Source organism: Natator depressus, chromosome 20, assembly GCF_965152275.1.
Source record: "Natator depressus isolate rNatDep1 chromosome 20, rNatDep2.hap1, whole genome shotgun sequence".
NCBI lineage: Eukaryota > Metazoa > Chordata > Testudines > Cheloniidae > Natator > Natator depressus.
Window position 1 is genome coordinate 9,207,313 of NC_134253.1, and position 20,870 is coordinate 9,228,182.

The following is a 20,870-nucleotide window of genomic DNA, read 5'->3' on the forward strand; positions in this document are numbered from 1 at the left end:
GAGAGGACAGGCCCCCCAGAAGTGACAGCCAAGGCAATGCCGGTGCTGGCTGCCCCGCTCTTCCTTGCAGGCCCCCCTCCGGTAAACGGCTCGGCTCTAAGGCATCCGGCAACCTGCTGTGTCACCCTCATGGCAGTTGCTGACAGGCTGTCACTGGGTAGGACACGCCAGAGACACTGGAGAGGGCTGTGAATGGCACCAAAAGAGTGAAGGCTCACCCCAATCAGTGCAGCCCACAAGCAAGTGGCTGTCCCAGACAGAGGGGCCCGGCTACACTAGGGAAATGACGTTTTGCTGACACTGGCCGGGAGAGCTGCATTCCGTCCCTCTGTGCAGCAATGCAACTGGGCACTAGGCTGCCCCAGATATGTCCATGGCCCAGTGTGACCCGAAGAGCCCCTTCCCAGTAATAAGGGGAGAGCCTAGCATGATCTGGCCCTAGGTCCAGCCCCACCTCCCTCTCTGTCAGAGGTAGCCGCACAGGCTGCTCCTGGGAGCTGGCTGTTTCTCCATCTGCACCATGGATCCGAGAGACCTGCCCGGAGTCTGGTTCCAGAATGTGGCAGGTAAATCAGGGCAGTGTGGGGAGCAGGGCTGGCAGTGGGATGGGATGGAGCGGTGCAGCCGTGGTAGGATCCAGAGCTGGTGGGACACGAGTGACTCCCAGCGACCCCACAGCTGTTACTGCCAGGGGGACTGGGCCCTGGGGTCTCAGTCCAGGTTCTAGTGTCCATGGTGGTGGCCTGTGCCCATTACCTTGCCTCCTGGCTGGGATCTCAGGCTCCCGGCTGGCTATGAGCAAGCCCTAATCCTCAGGGGGACTGGATGGGCTGCACTCACTGTGCAGCTCGCTGGGTAGAAGTGGGGGGAAGGCTCCAGGCTGCCCAGGACAGGGCCCTGAACTCACATCGCTCAGATGGGCTTATTCTTTAGACAGGTAAAGGGAGAAATGCAAGCAGCCCAGAGAGAGACAGACAGACGGACCTGACACTGAGAGAGACAGATGGACAGCCATCTCACACACACACACACACACACACACACACACACACACACACATGGACGGACAGCTCCCTTCATGTCTCAGGAGCCGAGCTCATTGTATGGAGCAAGATAATAAGCTTGCATCCATCGCTCCTCCCTTTCAGCTGCACCTACAGGAATCTGGGGCCTAGCGCTTGTGCCAGGAGGAGGGAGGCAGGACTCCTGGGTTCCATTCCTGGCTCTGCCACGGACCGACTGGTGACCTTGGGCAAGTCACTTCCCCTCCCTCTGCACTGCATCTTCCCCCACTGTAACATGGGGATAACAAGGGAGCCCCTCCCTGTGAGCTCATTCGTGTCCCCAAGCACCAGGGTCCCGAAGCCCAGGCTTGTCTGTACTCTGCCACTGAGAGCAGGTCATCCTCAGCTGGCAGCTCCGCAGGTCCCAGCGCATACACCAGAGAGCTGATCCCCCCTGTGTGCTCCAACACAGCCCCTGCCTGACAGCTGAGCCAGCTGCAAATTCCAGCATGACACAGATCCCTCAGCAGCTGGGCTTCCTTTGCCCCTGTGTCAAGCCCCAAGTCATGCCTGGGAGGGGTGGGTTTTCCTGACCTCAGCATCCGGCTCTCAGCCTCAGCCCCAGCCGTGTTATCGCCCCACAATCTGATAAGGCACATTGGGCAGCGCTGGGTGTTTGATTACTGTCCTTCCAAGCCTGCTGAAGGTGAGTAACCCCATTACCATTCTCCTCACCCCTCCATTCTGCCAGGAACCAACCTCCGGTCCTGCTTCCCTGTAATTGCTTTGTGGCTCTGGAGGCATTCGCTCCCTCACTACCGGTGCAAAATGAGTTGCACTCACTCCTTATCCGTGCTGCACTGCTGATAATAAAGCCATTAACTCGGCAATGAAAAATCACCCTGCTTACATCTCTCTCACCCTTCCCCACCCACTGGCTTCACTGGGTGGGCATATACAAGATCGCTTTCTCCACCACTCTAATGCAGCCACCTCTGGGGTTGAACACAGAAGCAACACAACAGGAGACAACCCATGGGTGCACAAGGGAATATTGGTGATGTTGCTGAAATCAACACCCACCCCAGGGCCAAAGCCCAGACTAAATATCGACCTAGTTACACATCCATGGGTCCGAAATGGAGAATCAGAACATCCCTGGCCCAGCATCTCCCTGGAGATCATGGAACAGAATAACCCAGTTCCCTCCCACTTCCAGCTTGACGTTGTTTGAAGATCTGGCCCCACAGCGCCACTGCACAGTTCCGACCTGCCCGAATACCCAAGGTGAGCCCAAAGGGGCCAGCATGGCAACTTGCCGGACCCATCCCACCGTCTCTGAACACGCTCCCGCCTGTAACACGGTGCCCATCCCAGCTGTACAGAGAGGGGCTCCCCCCGAGCAAACGCAGCCCCAGATGTCCCTGTCTTTAAACCTGCCATAGCACAAGGCAGCACCTAGCCAGAGGTCTAATGTGCTGTCTGCTACTGCCCCCTGGGGCTCATGCAGGGTATGACTGCCCTGACCCAGTTACCCAGGTACTGATATTCTCCCAGCTCTGCTCGGGGCTCTTCCCTGCAGATAACACCACACTGCCCAGAGACCCAGCCCTCCCTGGGTGTTTCTCAGGCTTGTCCCCCGGCTAGTCCCCATCAATGGCCCTGGGAAGCACAAGCAGTAAAACGGGACAGCACCTAGATGCACCCATCCCTCCTGCCTGTGTTGGCCAAACTCCTGGGGATCTGCGCCGGTGGCGCCTATCCTCTTGCATGTGGATCAGGACACATGGCTGTGTCTCCCAGCCCTGCACACCTGTGTCTTGCTCCCAGCAATGCTCCCTGTATGCTCCTCACCACTGCTTGGACCCCAGCCGAGCGGGCGTTTGCATGTAGTGTGCATTTCCCTCTCCAGGCCCCTCAGTCCGGCCTGGGCCCTCTGGCTGCTAGAGGCACCATCTGGGCCTCCCTGCTCTTTCTAGCCAGGTGGCTGCTGACACCACACTAGTTCTCCTGCAGCAGCCAGTTCCTTCCTCGCAGGTTCTCCATGCTCTGAGGGTGCAGCCCATCCCCCTAGGGAACAGCGGAGGGCCTGGCTCTGGCTGAGGGGACGAGGGATGGATACAGCAGCCCCGGGCATGCTGGGGACAGAGCTGCCAATCCCACCTGCACCTTCCCCACTGTTCCTGCATGCTCATCCCCCGGGACAGTGCCACAACCCCAGCTCTCGAAGCTCTGGGCCAGCCCAGTCCTGCCTGCACAAGGACACTGGGGTCAATGGGGGCATGGAGGACAGGACCCAACCAGCAGCTCCAGGCAGCTCTTCCCTATGCTCTCTATGGTTCTTGGTTCCCCTCCATCTCTCACTGATCATCACTGGCTCCAGCTGCATTAGCCTAGCCCCATGGTCCATCTGCCAGGTGCAAGTGGCATCCAGGCCTGGAGTGACTCATTCCCAGCCCTGCTGAGCACCTCCACATCTGACAGGCCTCAGCATGACAGATTAGCTCAGCCTGCAGATGACAGGTGTGTGCTGCCATCACAAGATCCGGTGGCCGGAGCCCCTGTGTGATCTGCCTGAATCCAGCCAGGGTGACAGTCACCCCTGCAGGGGGTGTGGCACGGGCCAGTGTACCACATGGCCAGATCCAATGTCCTCGGTGCTGCGAAACCCATCTTGCTAAATGGAGCTGGAGTGGGGTTCCCAGCCCTCTGTCCATGGTTCTGAAATATGGGCAAGTGCTGGCGTGTGCTTCTCTGGCAGCGTGGGCATGTTCATACCCAGCCAGCCCAATGCCTGGCCACCACACACCACTACTTGACTGTCTGTGGACTGTTGTACAGTAAATACTCCACTGCACCTCTGCATTCACACCCTGCATCATTAACATACACCCTGCCCAACATTTACACCCTGCATCATTAACACACACACCCTGCCCAGCTTTTCATTCACACCCTGCATCAACACACACACCCTGCCCAGCTCGGATTTCACACCGTGTCATTAACACACACATGCTGCCCAGCTCTGCATTCACACCCTGCATCTTTAACAAACACCCTGCTCTACTCTGCATTTCCACCCTGCGTCATTAACACTCACCCTGCTCTGCTCCGCATTCCCACCCTGCGTCATTAATACACATCCTGCCCAGCTCTGCATTCACACCCTGCATCATTAACAAACACCCTGCTCTGCTCTGCATTCACACCCTGCATCATTAATACACACCTACTCTGCTCTGCATTCCCATCCTGCGTCATTAACACAAACCCTGCCTGCATTCACACCCTGCATCAACACACACCTGCTCTGCTCTGCATTTACACTCTGCATCATTAACGAACACTCTGCTCTGCATTCACACTTTATGTCAGTAACACACGTGCTGCTCTGCTCTGCATTCCCACCCTGCATCATTAACACACACCTGCTCTGCTCTGCCACTACCCTCAGGCCGACCTTTCAAATATCAGTTCAAAGGATGGGTCCCATCTAACAGGCATGTCCCCTTGGTGCCCCTGAGGATCCCACAACAGCAGCTCCTTTAGGCTGAAAAGGGGGCCCAGCCAGGAAAGCTCAATTTGAACTGGCAGCCACTAAACACAACCCTGTGAGCCGCCGCCTTGTGAGGGACCCGCCACGCCAGAACGTTCCCGTCCCCCAAAGCCAGCAGGAGCCCACCGTGCTTGTGCATCATGCCACGCCCCCAGGGACCAGCGCACGAGCGGGTATGGACCAGTCAGGGCCAACTGCATCTGCACCTCCCAGCTCTGCCCATCTAGGAGCTGCCCGTGCTGAGCCCAGGGCAAACTCTGGCTTACAGGGTTAAGTTCATCAAGTCCCACAATGTGCTCCAACCCCAAGGACACAGCGTGTGTTTCGACCTCTCCACATGACAGAGCATCCCCAGACCCTGCCACCCTGGCAGCGCAGCGTCCCTGTTCAGGGCAACGGTGCTGGCCGGGCTGGGGGCACGGTGCAGGGCTGAGCACAATACGCCACACGCCTCGGCAGCGCTCGGTGCAGCTCTGCCTAGCCCGACAGAGACCCCCAGCTGACCTGCACGTCAGGCTGCCTGGGAACCTGCTCTCCAGAGGAGACTCCACTCCGACCCAGGGCTGGAGGTCAACGATCCCGCCAGGGCCCCGGACACAAGATTGTCCGGCCAGGGCAGCCATGGGGACTGCGGGCTGAACCACAACCCACTGATGGCAGGGGAGTTTTGCCACCAAGGCCCATGGGGCTGAGACGACACGTCCCCAGAGTGCTGCTCTGGCCAGTCACCCTCTGGTAGTGGACCCCTCCCCCGGGGCTTATGCCCCCAGCACAGCCTCCAAGAGAGGCCCACCCAGCCCTGGCACCGGGGTGGGAGTTGGGGGGGGGTGTCTCCATTTCTTACCCTGGGTCTCTGCACCATACGAGGCCTGGGTTCCCTCAGGGCAGGGCAGAGGGTTCGCGGTGAGCTCTGAGCACTTCTCCCCTCTGCAGCAGCCCCCAGCAGCTGCGATCACTGGCCCAGGCCCAGGCAGCCACTCGCCCCCAGCACTCCCCGCCTGGAGACTGCAGCGAGTGACCCGGGGAGGCTGCTGCTGGCCGGGACGATGCCGAGAGCTCTGTGGACACTGCCGCATGCTGGGCCCAGGCCCTGCAAGGCGACAGTTCAGACAGTCCCAGACTCCCTCTGTGGCGGGCAGGCGTCCAGCATCGCCATCTCTGCAGCATGGGCAGGGGCTAAACTCAGACCCAGAGTTTCCATCACGCTCATGGATAAATATTAACCCAGGTGCAGAGGAGAGATCCCTGGTTCATGCAGCAGCAGCACCCCTCGCCCATCCTCGACTGGGTCTGCAGACCCCCGGCTGCCGCTCCTGAGAACCTGAGCCAGGCAGCCGCAAGGGGGCTAGATAGGAGGGTCAAAGCGAGCTGTGCTGGGGGTTGGAGGGGAGCTGTGATTTTTGTCTCCTGGGGGAGGGAGCGTCTCCCACGTGACTGGACAAACCCCCTAGCCCGTGGTTAGGAGGCTGCGGGGCGTGGCACACGCTGCCGCATGCTGGATCCCCAACTTGGGTAAAGGCTCCTGGCAGGAGGAGGGCCGCCCTGGCCAGTTGCCCCAGGGCCCTGGTGTGGAGAGCGGCGGGAGGCTGCCCACCCAGTAGCCCACCCTGTTCTCTGACCTGCCTGCCTAGCCGCAGAGCCCACCCACAGCAGAGAGAAGCGCGAGGGTCACCCCCACCTTTATGTCTGTGTCTGGGGTGACAAAGTCCTTCAGGCACTCGATGGGGCCCATCAGAAATGGGCAGCGGTTGGAGAAGACCTGCAGCGAGGAGAGAGCCAGCTCTTGAGATGGCAATGGACACAGGTCGCCCCCTTCTCATGTAGCAGCCCCTGGCACCTGCCCCATTGCTCTGCCCTCCCTCTCTGCATCACAGTACCTATGATGATGCCCATACAGGTGCCAAGCTCCCTTCCCTCTGCCCTTCCACCCCACAGGCTCCAATGGTATTGCACAAACTGTGCCAGGAGCACTTCACCCACCACTGATATGCAGCCACCGCTGGGGTGGGACGTGGCAGCTGTTTAACAACTGCCCAGCAGCCAAGTGCAGGAAATGAGCAATGCAATGCTTTAGGCTCTCCAAGCACCACACAGGTGTTAGCCAATGAACCCTCCCCGCAGCCCCCGGAGAGGGGCTGGGGCCAGTTACAGTCCCTGCTTTCGAGAAGCCACCTGGGCAGAGCTGGGATCAGCTGCAGGAGCGTCTGGCCCCAGAGGCCTGTCCTAGGGAGGGATGCAGAACACTGACCACTCCTGCCCTGCTATGTCCCCAGCAACAATGGGGCTGGAGGGGGGTCAGTGACTCCCCTCCACCGCAGCCCCATAATGCTCCATGAAGAGTGTGAAAGGCCAGCTCCCCAGCCCTGCCCCACACCGCTCCGATGCTGCCTTCCAGGCTGGTGCACAGTGGGAGCAGCCAACTCCTCCGCCCCCGGCCTGGGGGGAGTGGCTGGAGCATGTGGCTCTCACAGTCGTCAGAGGCAGGGGTGACACAAAGCCGTCCCTCCCCCATTTCGGGTGCTCTCTGATCACACGCTAACACTTGCCCTCCGACACTCCCATGGTTGTGTACTAGGGGTGGAGCCAGGGGCAGGAGGGGGCGGGGCTAGAGTGTCACGCCCACACATATTTTGGGCTGTGCTGCAGCTCAGCTTGGCCGGCTACAAATTAGAGCAACCCCCAGGGCTGCTGCTCTAAGGATCTGCGTACACTGCCATGAGACACCAGCGGCTGGACCGGGCTCGCGGGGCTGTGTAACTGCGGTGTAGACATTTGGGACCCTCCCACTTCGCTGGGTAATTCACCCTCTGGAGCATCCTAGAGCCACCAGAGCTCAACACAGCTCACCCCCCACTCGCCCCACAGAGACTCTCACTCCAGAGACACGAGACGATTAACAGATGAGCAGGCCACAGTGGTTTCATCTCTCAATGGGCCATATCTGGGTGCCTCACAGTCTCCCCACGCATCTCTGTGGGGTGGGGAAGGGCTAGGATCCCCATGGGACAGATGGAAACAGAGGCCTAGAGACCCACACTCACAGGGTCACCCAGGGGTTGGGTGATAAAGCAAGGAATTAAACCTGGATCTCCCAAGTACCATGCTAGTGCCCTGACCACTGGACCTGTCTTCCTCTCTTCCCGGCCTCATGTTGCCAGCCACAGATGGGACAGGCCCAGCCTTGCGTGGGCGCTCTCTGCAAATGGATCAGCATCTCCCTCGCTCAGCCCCCCCGAGATGGGCCAGCCTCGGTCTTGCACCCCCCCCCCCCCACACACAGATGGGCCGGCTCTGGCCTTGCACGGCACCCACCCTAGACGGGCCAGCACCCACCTCACGCAGCCCAGTCTGTGCCATGGAACGGAAGCTCAGGATCTCCCCAATGATGGTCATTCTTTTCAGCACATTGTCGGCAGCTGGGGGAGAGCAGGGAGTGGGGGTGAATTGCAAGGACACAAAGGAGATGGGGCTGCAAATCACACGGAGTACAACATACCCCTTGGCCTATGCCTGGGAACTGCTTACATCTCACTAGCACCCCACACCCCAACCCTCCTGAGCCCTCACCCCAAGTTCTGCCAGTGCCCCTCACCCCAACCCTCAGCCCCCCTCCTGAGCCCCCAGCTCTACCAGTGCCTCTCACCCCAACCATCAGTCCTGTTCCCCTCCCCCCGCTATTCCCCACCTGAATCTCCTCTCCATTCAGCGCTCATTGCAGCTCAGCCCTGAACTCCATCCTCGGCCGGCTGTGGATCGGGCAGGGGGTTCAATGCAGATGCCAGGGAGGGGGCTATGGGGGCAGGGGGAATGACACTTACACGTCAGCCTGGGCAGCAATGATACCATCTGCTCAGGTTTGTAGAAGTTGGAGCGGATCTGCACCAGCACGTCCATGTTCTCGGTCACCAGTTTCTGCAACAGAAACAATCACCATGGTAAATGGGGGCCAGCCAGACCCAGAGCCAGCCAGAGTCAGAGCCAGCCAGGCCCGACTGACCCAGAACCAGAACCAGCCAGGCCCAACTCACCCAATGCAAGAACCAGCCACGCCCAATTCAGCCAGAGCCAGGGGCTGCTGCCATGGGACTCTTCCCTGGTATCAGTATTTTGCCCAGTGCCAGCACCTCCAGCTCTGAAGGGAACTCCTAGACACGGATGTACTGAGCCCCGTATAACAATCACATGAACCTAGGAACGATAGCCCTGTGCTCCCCGCAGTTAGCTGGGAGCTGAGGGGATATCTCCACTGGGGACACAGCAAGTCAGTGACAGGTCTGGCAATAAAGCCCAGGAGTCCTGGCTCCCAGCCCCCTCCCCGCTTTATCTTGCTAACCCTGCACCGCTTCCAGGAGTCCTGGCTCCCAGACCCCCCTGCTCTATCCCGCTAACTCCACATCTCTCCCAAAGAGCCCAGGAGTCCTGGCTCCCAGACCCCCTTGCTCTACCCCGCTAACTCCACACCGCTCCTAAAGAACCCAGGAGTCCTGGTTCCCAGCCCTCCTGCTCTACCGCGCTAACCCCATACTGCTCCCAGAGAACCCAGGAGTTCTGGCTCCCAGCCCCCCAGCTCTAACCCACTAACCCCACACCACTCCCAGAGAACCCAGGAGTCCTGGCCCCTCTGCTCTAAGCACTGACTCCCACTGCCTGCCCAGCCCATTGCCCTGGGGAGTTGAGTGCAGCCAGCAGTGGCTCCTCCTGCCCCAGCCTCCTACCTTCAGCTCCACAACCTGCGAGGTGACGTGCCACATGAGGTTGTCACTCAGGAACTTCATGCCATAGGGACCCAGCAGCTCGGCCAGTGCCCGCATCTCTGGAGGGAGGGGAGTGGATCATTCACGGGGCGTTAGCTCCTTCTGGCCTGCTTGGGTCACGCCCAGGCCCTCGCACTTGTCGTCCCCAGAGCCGTCCCGCCACTGTGCGTCCCCAGCCCCATCTCCAGAGCCGTCCCGCTGCTGTGCGTCCCCACCCTCAGCCCCAGAGCCAGCCTCCGCCGTGCATCCCCAACCCCGTTCCCAGAGCCGGGCACCGTGTATCCCCGTCCCCAGAGCCAGTCGTCCTGTCACCGCGTGTCTCCACCCCCCGTCCCCAGAGCCGGCTGTCCTGTCACCGCGTGTCTTCACCCCCCGTCCCCAGAGCCGGCTGTCCTGTCACCGCGTGTCTTCACCCCCTGTCCCCAGAGCCGGCTGTCCTGTCACCGCGTGTCTTCACCCCCAGTCCCCAGAGCCGGCTGTCCTGTCACCGCGTGTCTTCACCCCCTGTCCCCAGAGCCGGCTGTCCTGTCACCGCGTGTCTTCACCCCCTGTCCCCAGAGCCGGCTGTCCTGTCACCGCGTGTCTTCACCCCCCGTCCCCAGAGCTGGCTGTCCTGCTGCCGCACATCCTCACTCCCGTCCCCAGAACGAGCCAGAGCCAGCTGTCTCACTGCCGTGCAGCTCCCTCTGCATCCCACCGTCATGCGGCCCCATCGTCAGGACATGGAGCTGCCACAGCTCACCTGAGATGTCTGAGAACTCCTCTGCACTGAAGCTCTGCTCCCCCTCCTTGGGGACACTGATGAAGGCCTGCATGGCAGGAGAAAGCACAATAGCCCCAGTGCTGGCCTGGCGCAGCAGCGCCTCCAGGTACCTGCATGGAGCCAAAGAGCATCCACTTACACCGGACAGCCAGGCCCCAGCACTGTTCTCCCAGCCTGCTCCTAGTCTGCCCTGCCAGAGCCCAAACTCCCTTGTACCGGTGTGTGAGCATGGGATGGGATTGAGGGGCACTGGAAGAGCTGTGTGGGGAGCCCACGGCTGAGATATCAGAGTCTGCGGGTCAGGATTGAGGGGCACTGGAAGAGCTGGCGGGGAGCCCAGAGGTGGGATAGCAGGGGGCTGCGGGTCAGGATTGAGGGGCACTGGCTAAGGGAAGCTCTCACATGGGCAGCCTGCCCCCTCGTTGGCTCTAGAAGTAGGTTTTTGTTCCTTCTCCTCCCCTTCCCTATTTGCCCAGAAAGTGCAAGATCGAGGGGCTTGTGTCTCCCATTGCTGCCCCATACAGGGCAGGGCCACCCGTCGCTCTCCAAGCACCGGCTTTCCAGCCCCATGGAATTCCCAGGTGCACAGAACCACAGAAATGTGGGGCTGGAAGGGACCACAAGAGGCCACATAGGCCAGGCCCCTGAGCAGAGGCAGGGGACCGGGACCGTCCCTGACAGGGGTTTGCCCAACCAGTTCCTACAAACCTCCAGTGATGGGGATTCCACAACCCCCTCAGAGCCTGCTCCAGAGCCCAGCGACCCCAAAAGTCAGGAAGCTTTTCCCACTATCTAACCGAGATCTCCCTGGCTTCCTTCATGTTCCATCAATGCACATGGAGAACAACTGGGCATCGGCCTTATTCAGAACAGCCCTGACCGTAGCTGAAGACTGTTGTCAAGTCCCCCCTTGGCCTTCTCTGCTCTACACTTGACATGCCCAAGACTTTCAACCTCTCCTCATAGGTCAGCTTTTCCCACTTCCCCCATCCCTCCAGGCATCTCGCAGGCTCTCCCGCCCCATGGCCCAGGGGTACTCAGAGCTCTCTCCTGCCCTGTGGCCCAGGCCAGGCTGCCCCCAGCCCAGGCACCCACCAGTTGGTATAGATGGTGGTGAGGGTCTGCTCCCCGCTGGAGTCCAGGGGCTGTGTCTGCTGAAGCAGGACGCTGCGGATGATGCGGCTGGCGTCCACACACGTGAACTGCCCCAGCGACTGGATGAAGGCGATGTAGGAGCGCAGGCCGACCAGCACCTCCGAGGGCCGTGCAATCTCCTGCGTAGCCTGGTTGTAGTTGGCCATCCGCACGAAGGATCTGTAAGGGGATGTGGGGCTCAGAGGGGGCCCAGCACAGACCCCCACAACCTCCCCCCTGAAAGCACCCAGCCCTCCTACCGTGTTCCCTCCAAATGGGCATCTCCCAGCATAACTCAGCTCAGAAGCTGGCTGGGGCTTGTGGATGTAACAGCACCAATAGCCGAGTCAGTCTCCCCTGCCGGAGGGCCATGGGCAGGGACACGCTGCATCCCCTCCCGACCTGTCTGCCTGAGGGCCATGGGCAGGATCACGCCACGTCCCCCTCCCCACCTGCCTGCCTGAGAGCCATGGGCAGGATCACGCCATGTCACCATCTCCACCCACTCGAGGGCCATGGGCAGGGACACACCACACTCCCATCCCCACCCGCCCGAGGGCCCTGGGCAGGGACACGCCGCTCTGCTGTCCCCACCCACCTGCCTGAGGACCATGGGCAGGGACACGCCGCACCCAGCCAGCTAGCCACGGGGCCCATGTACCTGTTGAGCCGCGTCTCCAGGTGGCTGCTGAGGTACTCGGCAGGCGTGACCACGTGCTCAAACACGGTGAAGCTGGGGACATGGTTGACGCTCAGGGAGAGCTCGCTCAGCATCTGGTGCAGCTTGTCCATGCTGGGGGCAGAGACACCAGTGCGGTCACCGCTCACCGCAAATGGCTCTGGGGCCCGGGCCCCTCTCCCACACCTGTCAGCCCAACGCACCCTAGTGCTCAGACCCCAAATGCGGTGGGATCATTCAAATGAATTGGAAAGTGGGCAACCCGGACGCCTGGGTTCGCCACCCCCTATGCTCTGTGAGGGACGACGGGCATTCCGGACACTTGGGTTCACCCCACCTTCGCTCTGAGGAGCAACAGGCAGCCCGGACGCCTGGGTTCTCCACCCCCTCCGCTCCGAGGGGCGATGGGCAGTTCAATGAACCAAGTGTATCTCGGGCAGCGGGCCGGCTGGGAGTGCTTTTGAAGGGCCAGGTACCAGTGTCGCTTCTCGGATCTGAGCCATCAGCCCCTCTGGGGACCCAGAACCTGTTCCCCCACTGCCCCTGTACCCCCAGCCATACGAGGCACAGGGGGAGGAGTCCTCTGAATGGGGACGGCTCCCCCAGGGATGGCAGAGCAGCTCTAATGCCCCTTGGGTGCCCCCCATGGTGTCGGCTTACTTGGTCACCACAATCCGGTCCTTCCTCTGGCTCTCGGCCCCCGGCTTGTCCCGCTCCGCCTCCCCCTTCTTGGGGGGCTGCTTGTGGGCCTTCTTGTTCCGCGCCTTGCTGATGGTGGAGGCGCAGTGTTTGGGCAGCAGCTTCCCAGGAGATTGAGACAGGGGCACTGAGTGAGGGAGGGGCTGGGAGCTTGGCGGGCCAGGATTTGGCAGCCACCCGGATGCACATAGGGTCCCCTCCCCGCATGCCCCAGTCCTGGTGCAGGACACACCTGTGACTGTGACAGCACGGCTGTGCCCAGGGTGAATCCCACCTGCCTGGCATCTGGCTCTCCTTGCCACAGAGCCGCTGGCCACGCTGTTGCCCACCCCCCACCGCCACCAGGGATCAACAAGCTGCAGTCACTGGCCATCTGGTTCACTGACAAGGCTACATGACTCCAACCACGGCCATCTCCAGAGCCTCCAGCACCAAGCAGCCCTGCAGGGGTTTGCTAGCCTGGAGAGCAGCCTGTGGAGGGCCGGCCACAGCCCTCAGCCAGTGTGCCCGGATGGTGAGCAAACCTGGTACACGCGACTGCTGCTGTGTGTTCAGGTGCCCCAGGCTGGCACCTCAACCAGGTACCCCACCCAGGACCATGCCACACCCTGTGCCCCTCACCTGCCTGCTGAACCCCAGGCTGGAAGCTCACCCAGGCAGCCCACCCAGTGACATGCCATGCCCCAGAACCCCCCATTGCTCACTGATGTGCCCCCAGTCTGGCAGCTCCCCCAGCACCCTGCCGTGCCCCTCAACAGCTTGCAGAGGTGCCCCCATGCTGGCAGCTGCCCTGGGCACCCCCCAGCACCATGCCACGCCCCTCACCAGCTCGCAGAGGGGCCTCTATGCTGGTGGCTTCCCCGGGGCCCCCAGCACTGTGCCATGCCCCCCACCTGCTTGCAGAGGAGCCCCCAGGCTGGCAGCTGCTCCTGGCACCGCCCCCAGGGTGGAAGCTCCCCCAGGCACCCCCCAGCACCATGCCATGCCCCTCACCTGCTCACAGAGGGGCCCCCAGTCTGGCAGATCCCCCGGGCACCCCCCAGCACCGTGCCGCACCCCTCACCTGCTCACTGAGCTTGCGCTGCTCGGCACACGCGTCCATGATGCAGTTGGCAGCCTGCTTGGCGATCTCCTCTAGGAAGTTGTTGCACAGACCCAGGCTGCAGCTCTTCAGGTGGGGATACTGCGGAGAGAGGCCAGGGACGGCTCACGGCTCTGCCCCCCACACCTGGCACCTTCCAGCCATAGATCTCAAATGCCAGCCACTGAGCTTCTTACCCCATGGGGGAGGCAGTCGGCACCCCTGCCCCTCCTCCCATGCATTGTCTTGTGTGTCCCCCGCCTGCTCCTCACCCATGCATCTCCCCTTCTCCCCTCAAGTTCTCCCCACATGCATCGTCATGCCTGCCCCCCCGCCCTCCCACAGGGGGTTCTCTTCCCCTTTATATTGCCCCCCGTGTGCCCCACCTCCCCCATGCATACCGCGCATGCCCCCAGCAACAGTGGCACGCACCTCCTCTGGGCACATGGGGTGGGTGCAGTGGGCAAAGTGGCTGCAGACGAGCGGGAAGGCGATGGTGAAGCGCAGCATGGCCGGCTCCTCCATGGTCAGAGCAAACAGCTTCTCAAAGGGGCGGATGTAGAAACTGTCGGGGTAGAAGGACACGTTAGCGCAGGTGGGGCAGGGAGAGTCTGCCTGCAAATCTGTGCGTGCACACACACACGTGTCTTTCCATGTAGGTGTGTGCGTGTGATTCCGTGTTTGTGTGTATGTGTGTGATTCCATGTGCGTGTGATCCTTGTGTTTGTTTGTGTGATTCCATGTGAATGTGATTCCATGTTTGTGTGTATGCATGTGATTCCATGTGCATATGATTCCGTGTTTGTGTGTGTGTGATTCCGTGTTTGTGTGTGTATGTGTGTGATTCCATGTTTGTGTGATTCCTTGTACATGTGATTCTGTGTTTGTATTTATGCGTGAGTCCATGTGTGTGTGATTCCGTGTTTGTGTGCATATGCCTTTTCATGTAGGTGTGTGCATGTGATTCTGTGTGTGTGTGATTCTGCATTTGTGTGTATGCATGTGATTCGATGTGTGTGCGATTCTGTGTTTGTGTGCGCACGCATCTGCCTTTCTATGTAGGTGTGTGTATGTGTTTGTGTATGATTCCGTGTTTGTGTGTGATTCCAGGTGCATGTGGTTCCGTGTTTGTGTGTGCGCGTCTGATTCTGCGTGAGGAGCACCACCCCAGCCCCTTCACATCCCGCTCAGAGGCCTGGATCCCACTGGCTGCTGTGCCCTCTGCAGCTGCCTTCTCTGTCCCTCAGACCCTGGATCAGTGGCTGTGCACACGTGTGTGTGTGGTTCCCTATGGAAGGGGTGTGGGTCTGAATGGGCCAAGCCCAGGGCCTGAAGCCAGGGCTTAGCAACGCTGTTGGGCTAGCTGCACCAACTCTCCCCACCCACCATCTGACTGTCCAGGGTTCCCAGAGCGACCCCTGCACAGAAACGTCAGCGAACAGGCCTCACACTACGGCTCCGAGGGCAGCAGATCCTCTCCCGCAACACATGGTGTGATGGGGAAACTGAGGCACTGCCCAGCACTGGCCCCAGGGCTCTGGGTGGTGCTGGCCTGCCCGCGCCAGGTGCTGTGCATACACACCAGAAGGCTGACAGATCTGATGTCTCCACTACCAGCTCCTCCAGTGAGTCCAGCATCTTGGAGTGGAACATGATGAGGTTCATCACACGGCCCACGTCCGGGCTCTCACGCAGCTGCATGGGGGCCTTGGCCACACTGGTGTAAGCCTGGGGGACGATGGGGGGGCAGAGAAGTGGGTGAGAAAGAGCCCAGCCCCAGGGTTCAGGGCAGCCACATCACCTCTCCCCCACCATCAGCCCTGCGGCTCCCCAAGTCAAGCAGAGCGACTCTGCTAGCTGCCAGGGCAGGGCGCTGTGTGCTTGGTGCTGCCAGCTCCGAGGTCAAGCCCCGCCAGGACCGTTTCACCTGCTCCCGCTCCCAGCTGCCTTTCCCATGGGCCTATGGCTGGGCAGGGGGAGCTCCCAGGGCAGGGGAGCCCAGAGTCAGGCCCTGGCCCTAGTTAGTGAACAGAAATGGAGCAGAGCCGATGTGGGTGTGGCAGGGGGTAGGGTTGCCAACTGTCAACTCACACAAACCCAAATGCCCTTGCCCCGCTCCCTGCCGTGCCCCTTCTCTAAGACCCCGCCCTCACTCACTCCAGCCCCCCTTCCCACCATTGCTCACTCTCCCTCATCCTCACTCACTTTCACCGGGCTGGAGAAGGGGGTTGGGGTGTGGGACTGGGTGTGGGCTCTGGGCTGGAGGGTGGGATCGAGAGGTTCAGAGTGTGGGAGGGGGCTCTGGGCTGAGCCTGGGGCAGGGGTTTGGGGTGCAGGAGCGGGTGCAGGCTCTAGGAGGGAGTTTGGGTGTGGGAGGGGGCTGGGGTAGGGGGTTGGGGAGCAGGAGGGGGTTCGGGGTGCAGGCTCCGGCCAGGCAGCACTTACCTCGGGTGGCTCCCAGAAGCAGCGGCACATCCAGCAGCAGCTCCTAGACTCAGGGGCGGCCAGGTGGCTCTGCGCAATGCACCTGCCTGCAGGCACCGCTCCCACAGCTCCCACTGGCCACGATTCCCCATTCCCAGCCAATGGGAGCTGCAGAGTTGCTGCTCAGGGCAGGGGCAATGTGAAGAGACCCCCTGACCTAGCCTCCGCCTAGGGGACGCAGGGACATGCCGGCCGCTTCCGGGAGTGGCATGGAGTCAGGGTAGGTAGGGAGCCTGCCTTAGCCCCACTGCATCGCTGACCAGACTTTTAGCAGCCTAAAATCTCCTGGATTGGTTCAGTTGCCTCCGGGAGATCGAGCCCAATTCCGGGGGACTCCCAGCCAAACCGGGAGGGTTGGCAACCCTAGTGGGGGGCTGGGCTGGGTGCGGGAGGTCAGGGGTTGCTGGTTGCTGCCTGTCAGGGGGCTGAGCAGGGGAGGGGAGGTGTTGCTGGTGCACGCCTGGCAGGGGGCTGGGTGGGGTGTGTGCGCCCTGGGAGATGCCCAGCCCCTAAGGGGATGCAAATTTATGGGGAGGGAGTTACCTGCAGCCGGAACCAGTCCAGGCGAAGCCCTGAAAAGTCAAACTTCTCCTTTTTGTCAACTGCAGGAAAGAGAAGAAGCTTTAGAGAGCTGGCAGCAGCCGCATGGGCTGAGGGCTCTCCCCTCTGTGCTAGGGTTGCCAACCCTCCAGGATTGGTCTGTAGTCTCCAGGAATTAAAGATTAACCTTTAATTAAAGATTATGTCATGTGATGACATCCCCAGGAATGCATCCAACCAAATTGGCAACCCTACTTTCTGTGTTCCTGCCCCACAGCAGCAGGGGCAGAGACAGGGCCTTGGGGCTGCAAAGCTACCTGGCTCAGTGCACCTGTGCATGGGGCTGCTTGCATGGTGCAGGAGAGCCCAGCTGGCAGGGCTGCTCCCTTCTCTAGGGTGGCTGTGTGACGAAGTGGGACTGTTCTTAATGTTCTCTCTGAATACTGAAGGGGTGCCTCAGTTTCCCCTATGCATTTTTTAAGTCTCTAGGGGGTGGGATAAGGGGGTGTAATTGTTGCAGAGCAAAGGGCCAATGTACCTAAATGGCTGACACTCTGTCTCCTGGCAACTGATGGCCTGGGCCCTTCCCCCCTGCAAGGTGAGAGCTAAAGGGTTGGAGAACAAAGGAATCAGGTGACCTCCTGGCCTGGGAAAGGGACAAAGCACAGAGGAGGAGGGGTTGGAGAGTGTGTCAGTTTGGGGCTGGCTGGGGAAATGGAGTGACGTGCAAACGTGGTTGTCTGGCTCACTGCCCCCCAAAATGGACCCGGCTGAGGGGTCCTGTTCTCTGTACCTACAAGCTCTGTTTTAGGCCGTGTTCCTGTCATCTAATAAACTTCTGTTTTACTGGCTGGCTGAGAGTCACATCTGACTGCGGAATTGGGGTGCAGGACCCTCTGGCTTCCCCAGGAGCCCCGCCTGGGCGGACTCGCTGTGGGAAGCGCACGGAGGGGCAGAGGATGCTGAATGCTCCGAGGTCAGACCCAGGAAGGTGGAAGCCGGGTGAGCTGTTTGCCCTGCAGACAGGCTGCTCCCAGAGAGGAGGCTCCCCAGAGTCCTGCCTGGATGCATAGGGAGCAGGTCCAGAGCATGGCCCGGGGACGCCGTGACAGGCTGGTCCTGGCTGGCTGCAGCGTACTGCTCTGTCACATCCACTCAATGCGCCACGCCAGCGGCAGCCAAAAGAGCCAGCGGAATGTTGGGAATTGTTAGGAAAGGGACAGATAATAAAACTGAAAATAACATGTTGTCTCTATATAAATCCATCCATGTACGCCCACACCCTGAATACCACCTGCAGATGTGGTCATCCCATCTCAAAAAAGATATATTGGAATTGGAAAGAGTACAGAAAAGGGCAACAAACATTATTAGGGGTATGGAACAGCTTCCATATGAGGAGCGATTAATAAGACTTGGACTTTTCAGCTTGGAAAAGAGATGACTAAGGGGGGATATGATAGAGGTCTATAAAATCATGACTGGTGTGGAGAAACTAAATAAGGAAGTGTTATTTACTCCTTCTCATGACACAAGAACTAGGGGTCACCCAATGAAATTACTAGGCAGCAGGCTTAAAACAAACAAAAGGAAGTATTTCTTCACACAACGCACAGTCAACCTGTGGAACTCCTTGCCGGAGGATGTTGTGAAAGCCAAGACTATAACAGGATTCAAAAAAGAACTAGATAAGTTCATGGAAGACAGGTCCATCAATGGCTATTAGACAGGATGGGCAGGGATGGTGTCCCTAGCCTCTGTATGTCAGAAGCTAGGAATGGGTGACAGGGGATGGATCGCTTGGTGATTACCTGTTCTGTACATTCCCTCTGGGGCACCTGGCATTGGACACTGTCGGAAGACAGGATACTGGGCTACATGGACCTTTGGTCTGACCCAGGATGGCTGTTCTTATGTTCTGGGCTGGAGCGTGGCTTGGGGCCTGCACACCCCACAGGGGGACCTGCTGCTCCGGGCACAGCAGGGAGCCATGGGGGCACCTGCATACCTTGTTTCAGAGTGAGAGACGACAGGGTGCTGACGAAGGATGACATGATGATGGACTCCTCCTCGGGGCAGACGGTCAGATTCTGAAAGAGACGGGCACAGCTTAGGGGGGCTTCTTGCAGGCAGCTGGGCAGTTGCATTCTGGGGTGCGGAGAGCCCATGGCGATGGCAGAGTTCCTGCCCAGAGATGGGGCTGGCTACTGCAGGGCTCCCACGCCCCAGGGAATTTTCCCCTCCCAGGGTTGTGTGTCTCCCTGTCGGAGTCCTGGCTGCACGGATCTCATAGCCCTTCCCCTCGGTGTACCTGGATGATATCGCTGAGCAGCAGGGCGTCGAAGCGAGCCAGGTACTGGACGTGGTAGCGCTGGATCACTGTGCTGTGCTTGTGCACCAGGGTACGCAGCTGCTCCATGAGGAAGAGCAGCTCGGCGATGTGACTGCAGGGGTGACACGGGGCTGGGTCAGGCTTCTCTGAGGGAGACAGAGCAGTCTGGGCTCCTGCAGGCAAGAGTCACTGGGGAGCACAACCCTCCCCACATATTGCCTCACCTGGGGACGGGCAGGGCTGGATCCGAATCTGACAGCTTCAGGGTATCCTGGAAACAGGGTACCCCAGGGCAGCCCTGTGCCCATTACGGTGCCACGGGACTCCTGCCACGCCCCCACACAGATGTCCAGACAAGTGCCATGCCCAGAAGGGACCCCTCTGACCACTGAGTCTGAGCTCCTGTGTAGTGCAGGCCACAGGACTTCCCCGAACTCATTCCTGTTCCAACTCAAGCAGATCTTTTTGAAACTGCCAGTGAACCCCCTGCACCCCTGGGTAATCTGTTCCAATGATTTAATTATTTCCAGCCTGAATGTGTCTAGCTTCAGCTACCAGCCGCTGGAGCACGTCAAACATTTGTCTGCTAAACTGAAGAGTCTCCATGCATCGTTTTCAGTTTCCCCGGCCGCAGGTACTATGGACCGTGGCCTGCTCTTTGGGAAGATAATCCACGGAGCTCCTGCAGTGTTTGGCTAGAGTATTTTCCAATGCTTCGGGGCGCTGCTTAGCTCTCCTGGCAGGAGTCTGGCCTGCGGTGCTGGGGCTGCCGACTCCCCAACCCCCAGGGCAGGATCCATGGCATCTCCCCTTCCCTGCAGGGGTCATTTCCCATCTCCCCTCACTCGCTCTCAGCCCGTTCAGCGAGTGCCACGTAGGCCTTGCAGCATCCACGCCCCCTTTGCACACCTGCGCTGGGGGATGACACACACGCGCTGCTGGCTGAACTGGGCCCAGGATGGTCACCGGAGCAACAAATTCCTGCCATGTCTCTTGGTTCCATTTCCTACCCTCAAAGCAACGCCCCCAGCCTGTGGGGCCCTGAACGGAGACCCTGACCTTCTCCTTTGCCCAGGGGGCCCATGGGTCCGGTGCACCCCATGCAGCATGGGGCCCACATGGCCTCCCATGTCTCACAGCAAACAGTGTCTGTCCCCCACCCCCGAGAGCCAGACCCATTCCAGTGCCTGTCCCCTCAAAGAGCCAGCCCCCCCGCCCATGCCTACCCCTCACAGAGCCAGACCTGTCCAGTGCCTCCCCCTCTCCACGCCAGACCCGCAATGGGTCTACCCCCCCGACACAGAGCCAGCCCTCACCAATTCCCCCCGACACAGAGCCAGACCCCTCAATGCCTGTCCCCCCGCAACAGAGCCAGACTCCCTCAGACTCCCCCAGCCCCGATAGCCAGACCCACCCAGGGACTGGCCTGCTCCTGACAGTCAGACTCCCTAGGGCCTGTCACCCCCAGAACCAGACCCACCCCCAAGATCCAGACCACCCCAAAGCCTGTACCCCCGCCCCCAAAAACCCAACCTCACCTTGGGACATCCCCCCTTGCCCAGGACACTCTAGGCCCCATCCCTGCAGTGCCCACCCCACGCCCCCACAAGACTGGCCCTGCCCTGACCTGTCAGCATAGTCCTCAGGGGTCTTGGTCTTGGTGACATGCTCAGCATGACGCACCAGCCAGTTCATCTCGTCGCGGCACAAGGAAAGTGCCATGAAGACGCAGAGAGCCTGGCAGAGCAGAGATCGGTGGGGTCAGCTCCAGGCAGGGACAGCTCTGGCCTGGCTGCATGCCGGGCACCTCACAGGCACCACCGCAAACCAGACAGCAAACA

At 60.3% G+C, this 20,870-nt stretch overlaps 1 protein-coding gene across 1 annotated transcript in view; it reads right to left on the reverse strand.

The window, feature by feature from the left end:
• NCKAP1L (NCK associated protein 1 like) overlaps window positions 1–20,870 on the reverse strand; it is a 68,859-nt gene that overhangs the window by 23,660 nt on the left and 24,329 nt on the right. The window contains exons 12-26 of the mRNA XM_074934799.1: window positions 20,657–20,766; window positions 19,009–19,141; window positions 18,706–18,787; window positions 16,701–16,759; window positions 15,256–15,401; window positions 14,106–14,238; window positions 13,656–13,775; window positions 12,554–12,693; window positions 11,876–12,007; window positions 11,176–11,394; window positions 10,060–10,190; window positions 9,279–9,376; window positions 8,382–8,475; window positions 7,897–7,979; window positions 6,242–6,322 (exon numbers count right to left, since the gene is read on the reverse strand). Coding sequence (XP_074790900.1) covers window positions 6,242–6,322; window positions 7,897–7,979; window positions 8,382–8,475; window positions 9,279–9,376; window positions 10,060–10,190; window positions 11,176–11,394; window positions 11,876–12,007; window positions 12,554–12,693; window positions 13,656–13,775; window positions 14,106–14,238; window positions 15,256–15,401; window positions 16,701–16,759; window positions 18,706–18,787; window positions 19,009–19,141; window positions 20,657–20,766 — 1,761 coding nt within the window. The remainder of the gene's footprint in view (window positions 1–6,241; window positions 6,323–7,896; window positions 7,980–8,381; window positions 8,476–9,278; window positions 9,377–10,059; window positions 10,191–11,175; window positions 11,395–11,875; window positions 12,008–12,553; window positions 12,694–13,655; window positions 13,776–14,105; window positions 14,239–15,255; window positions 15,402–16,700; window positions 16,760–18,705; window positions 18,788–19,008; window positions 19,142–20,656; window positions 20,767–20,870) is intronic.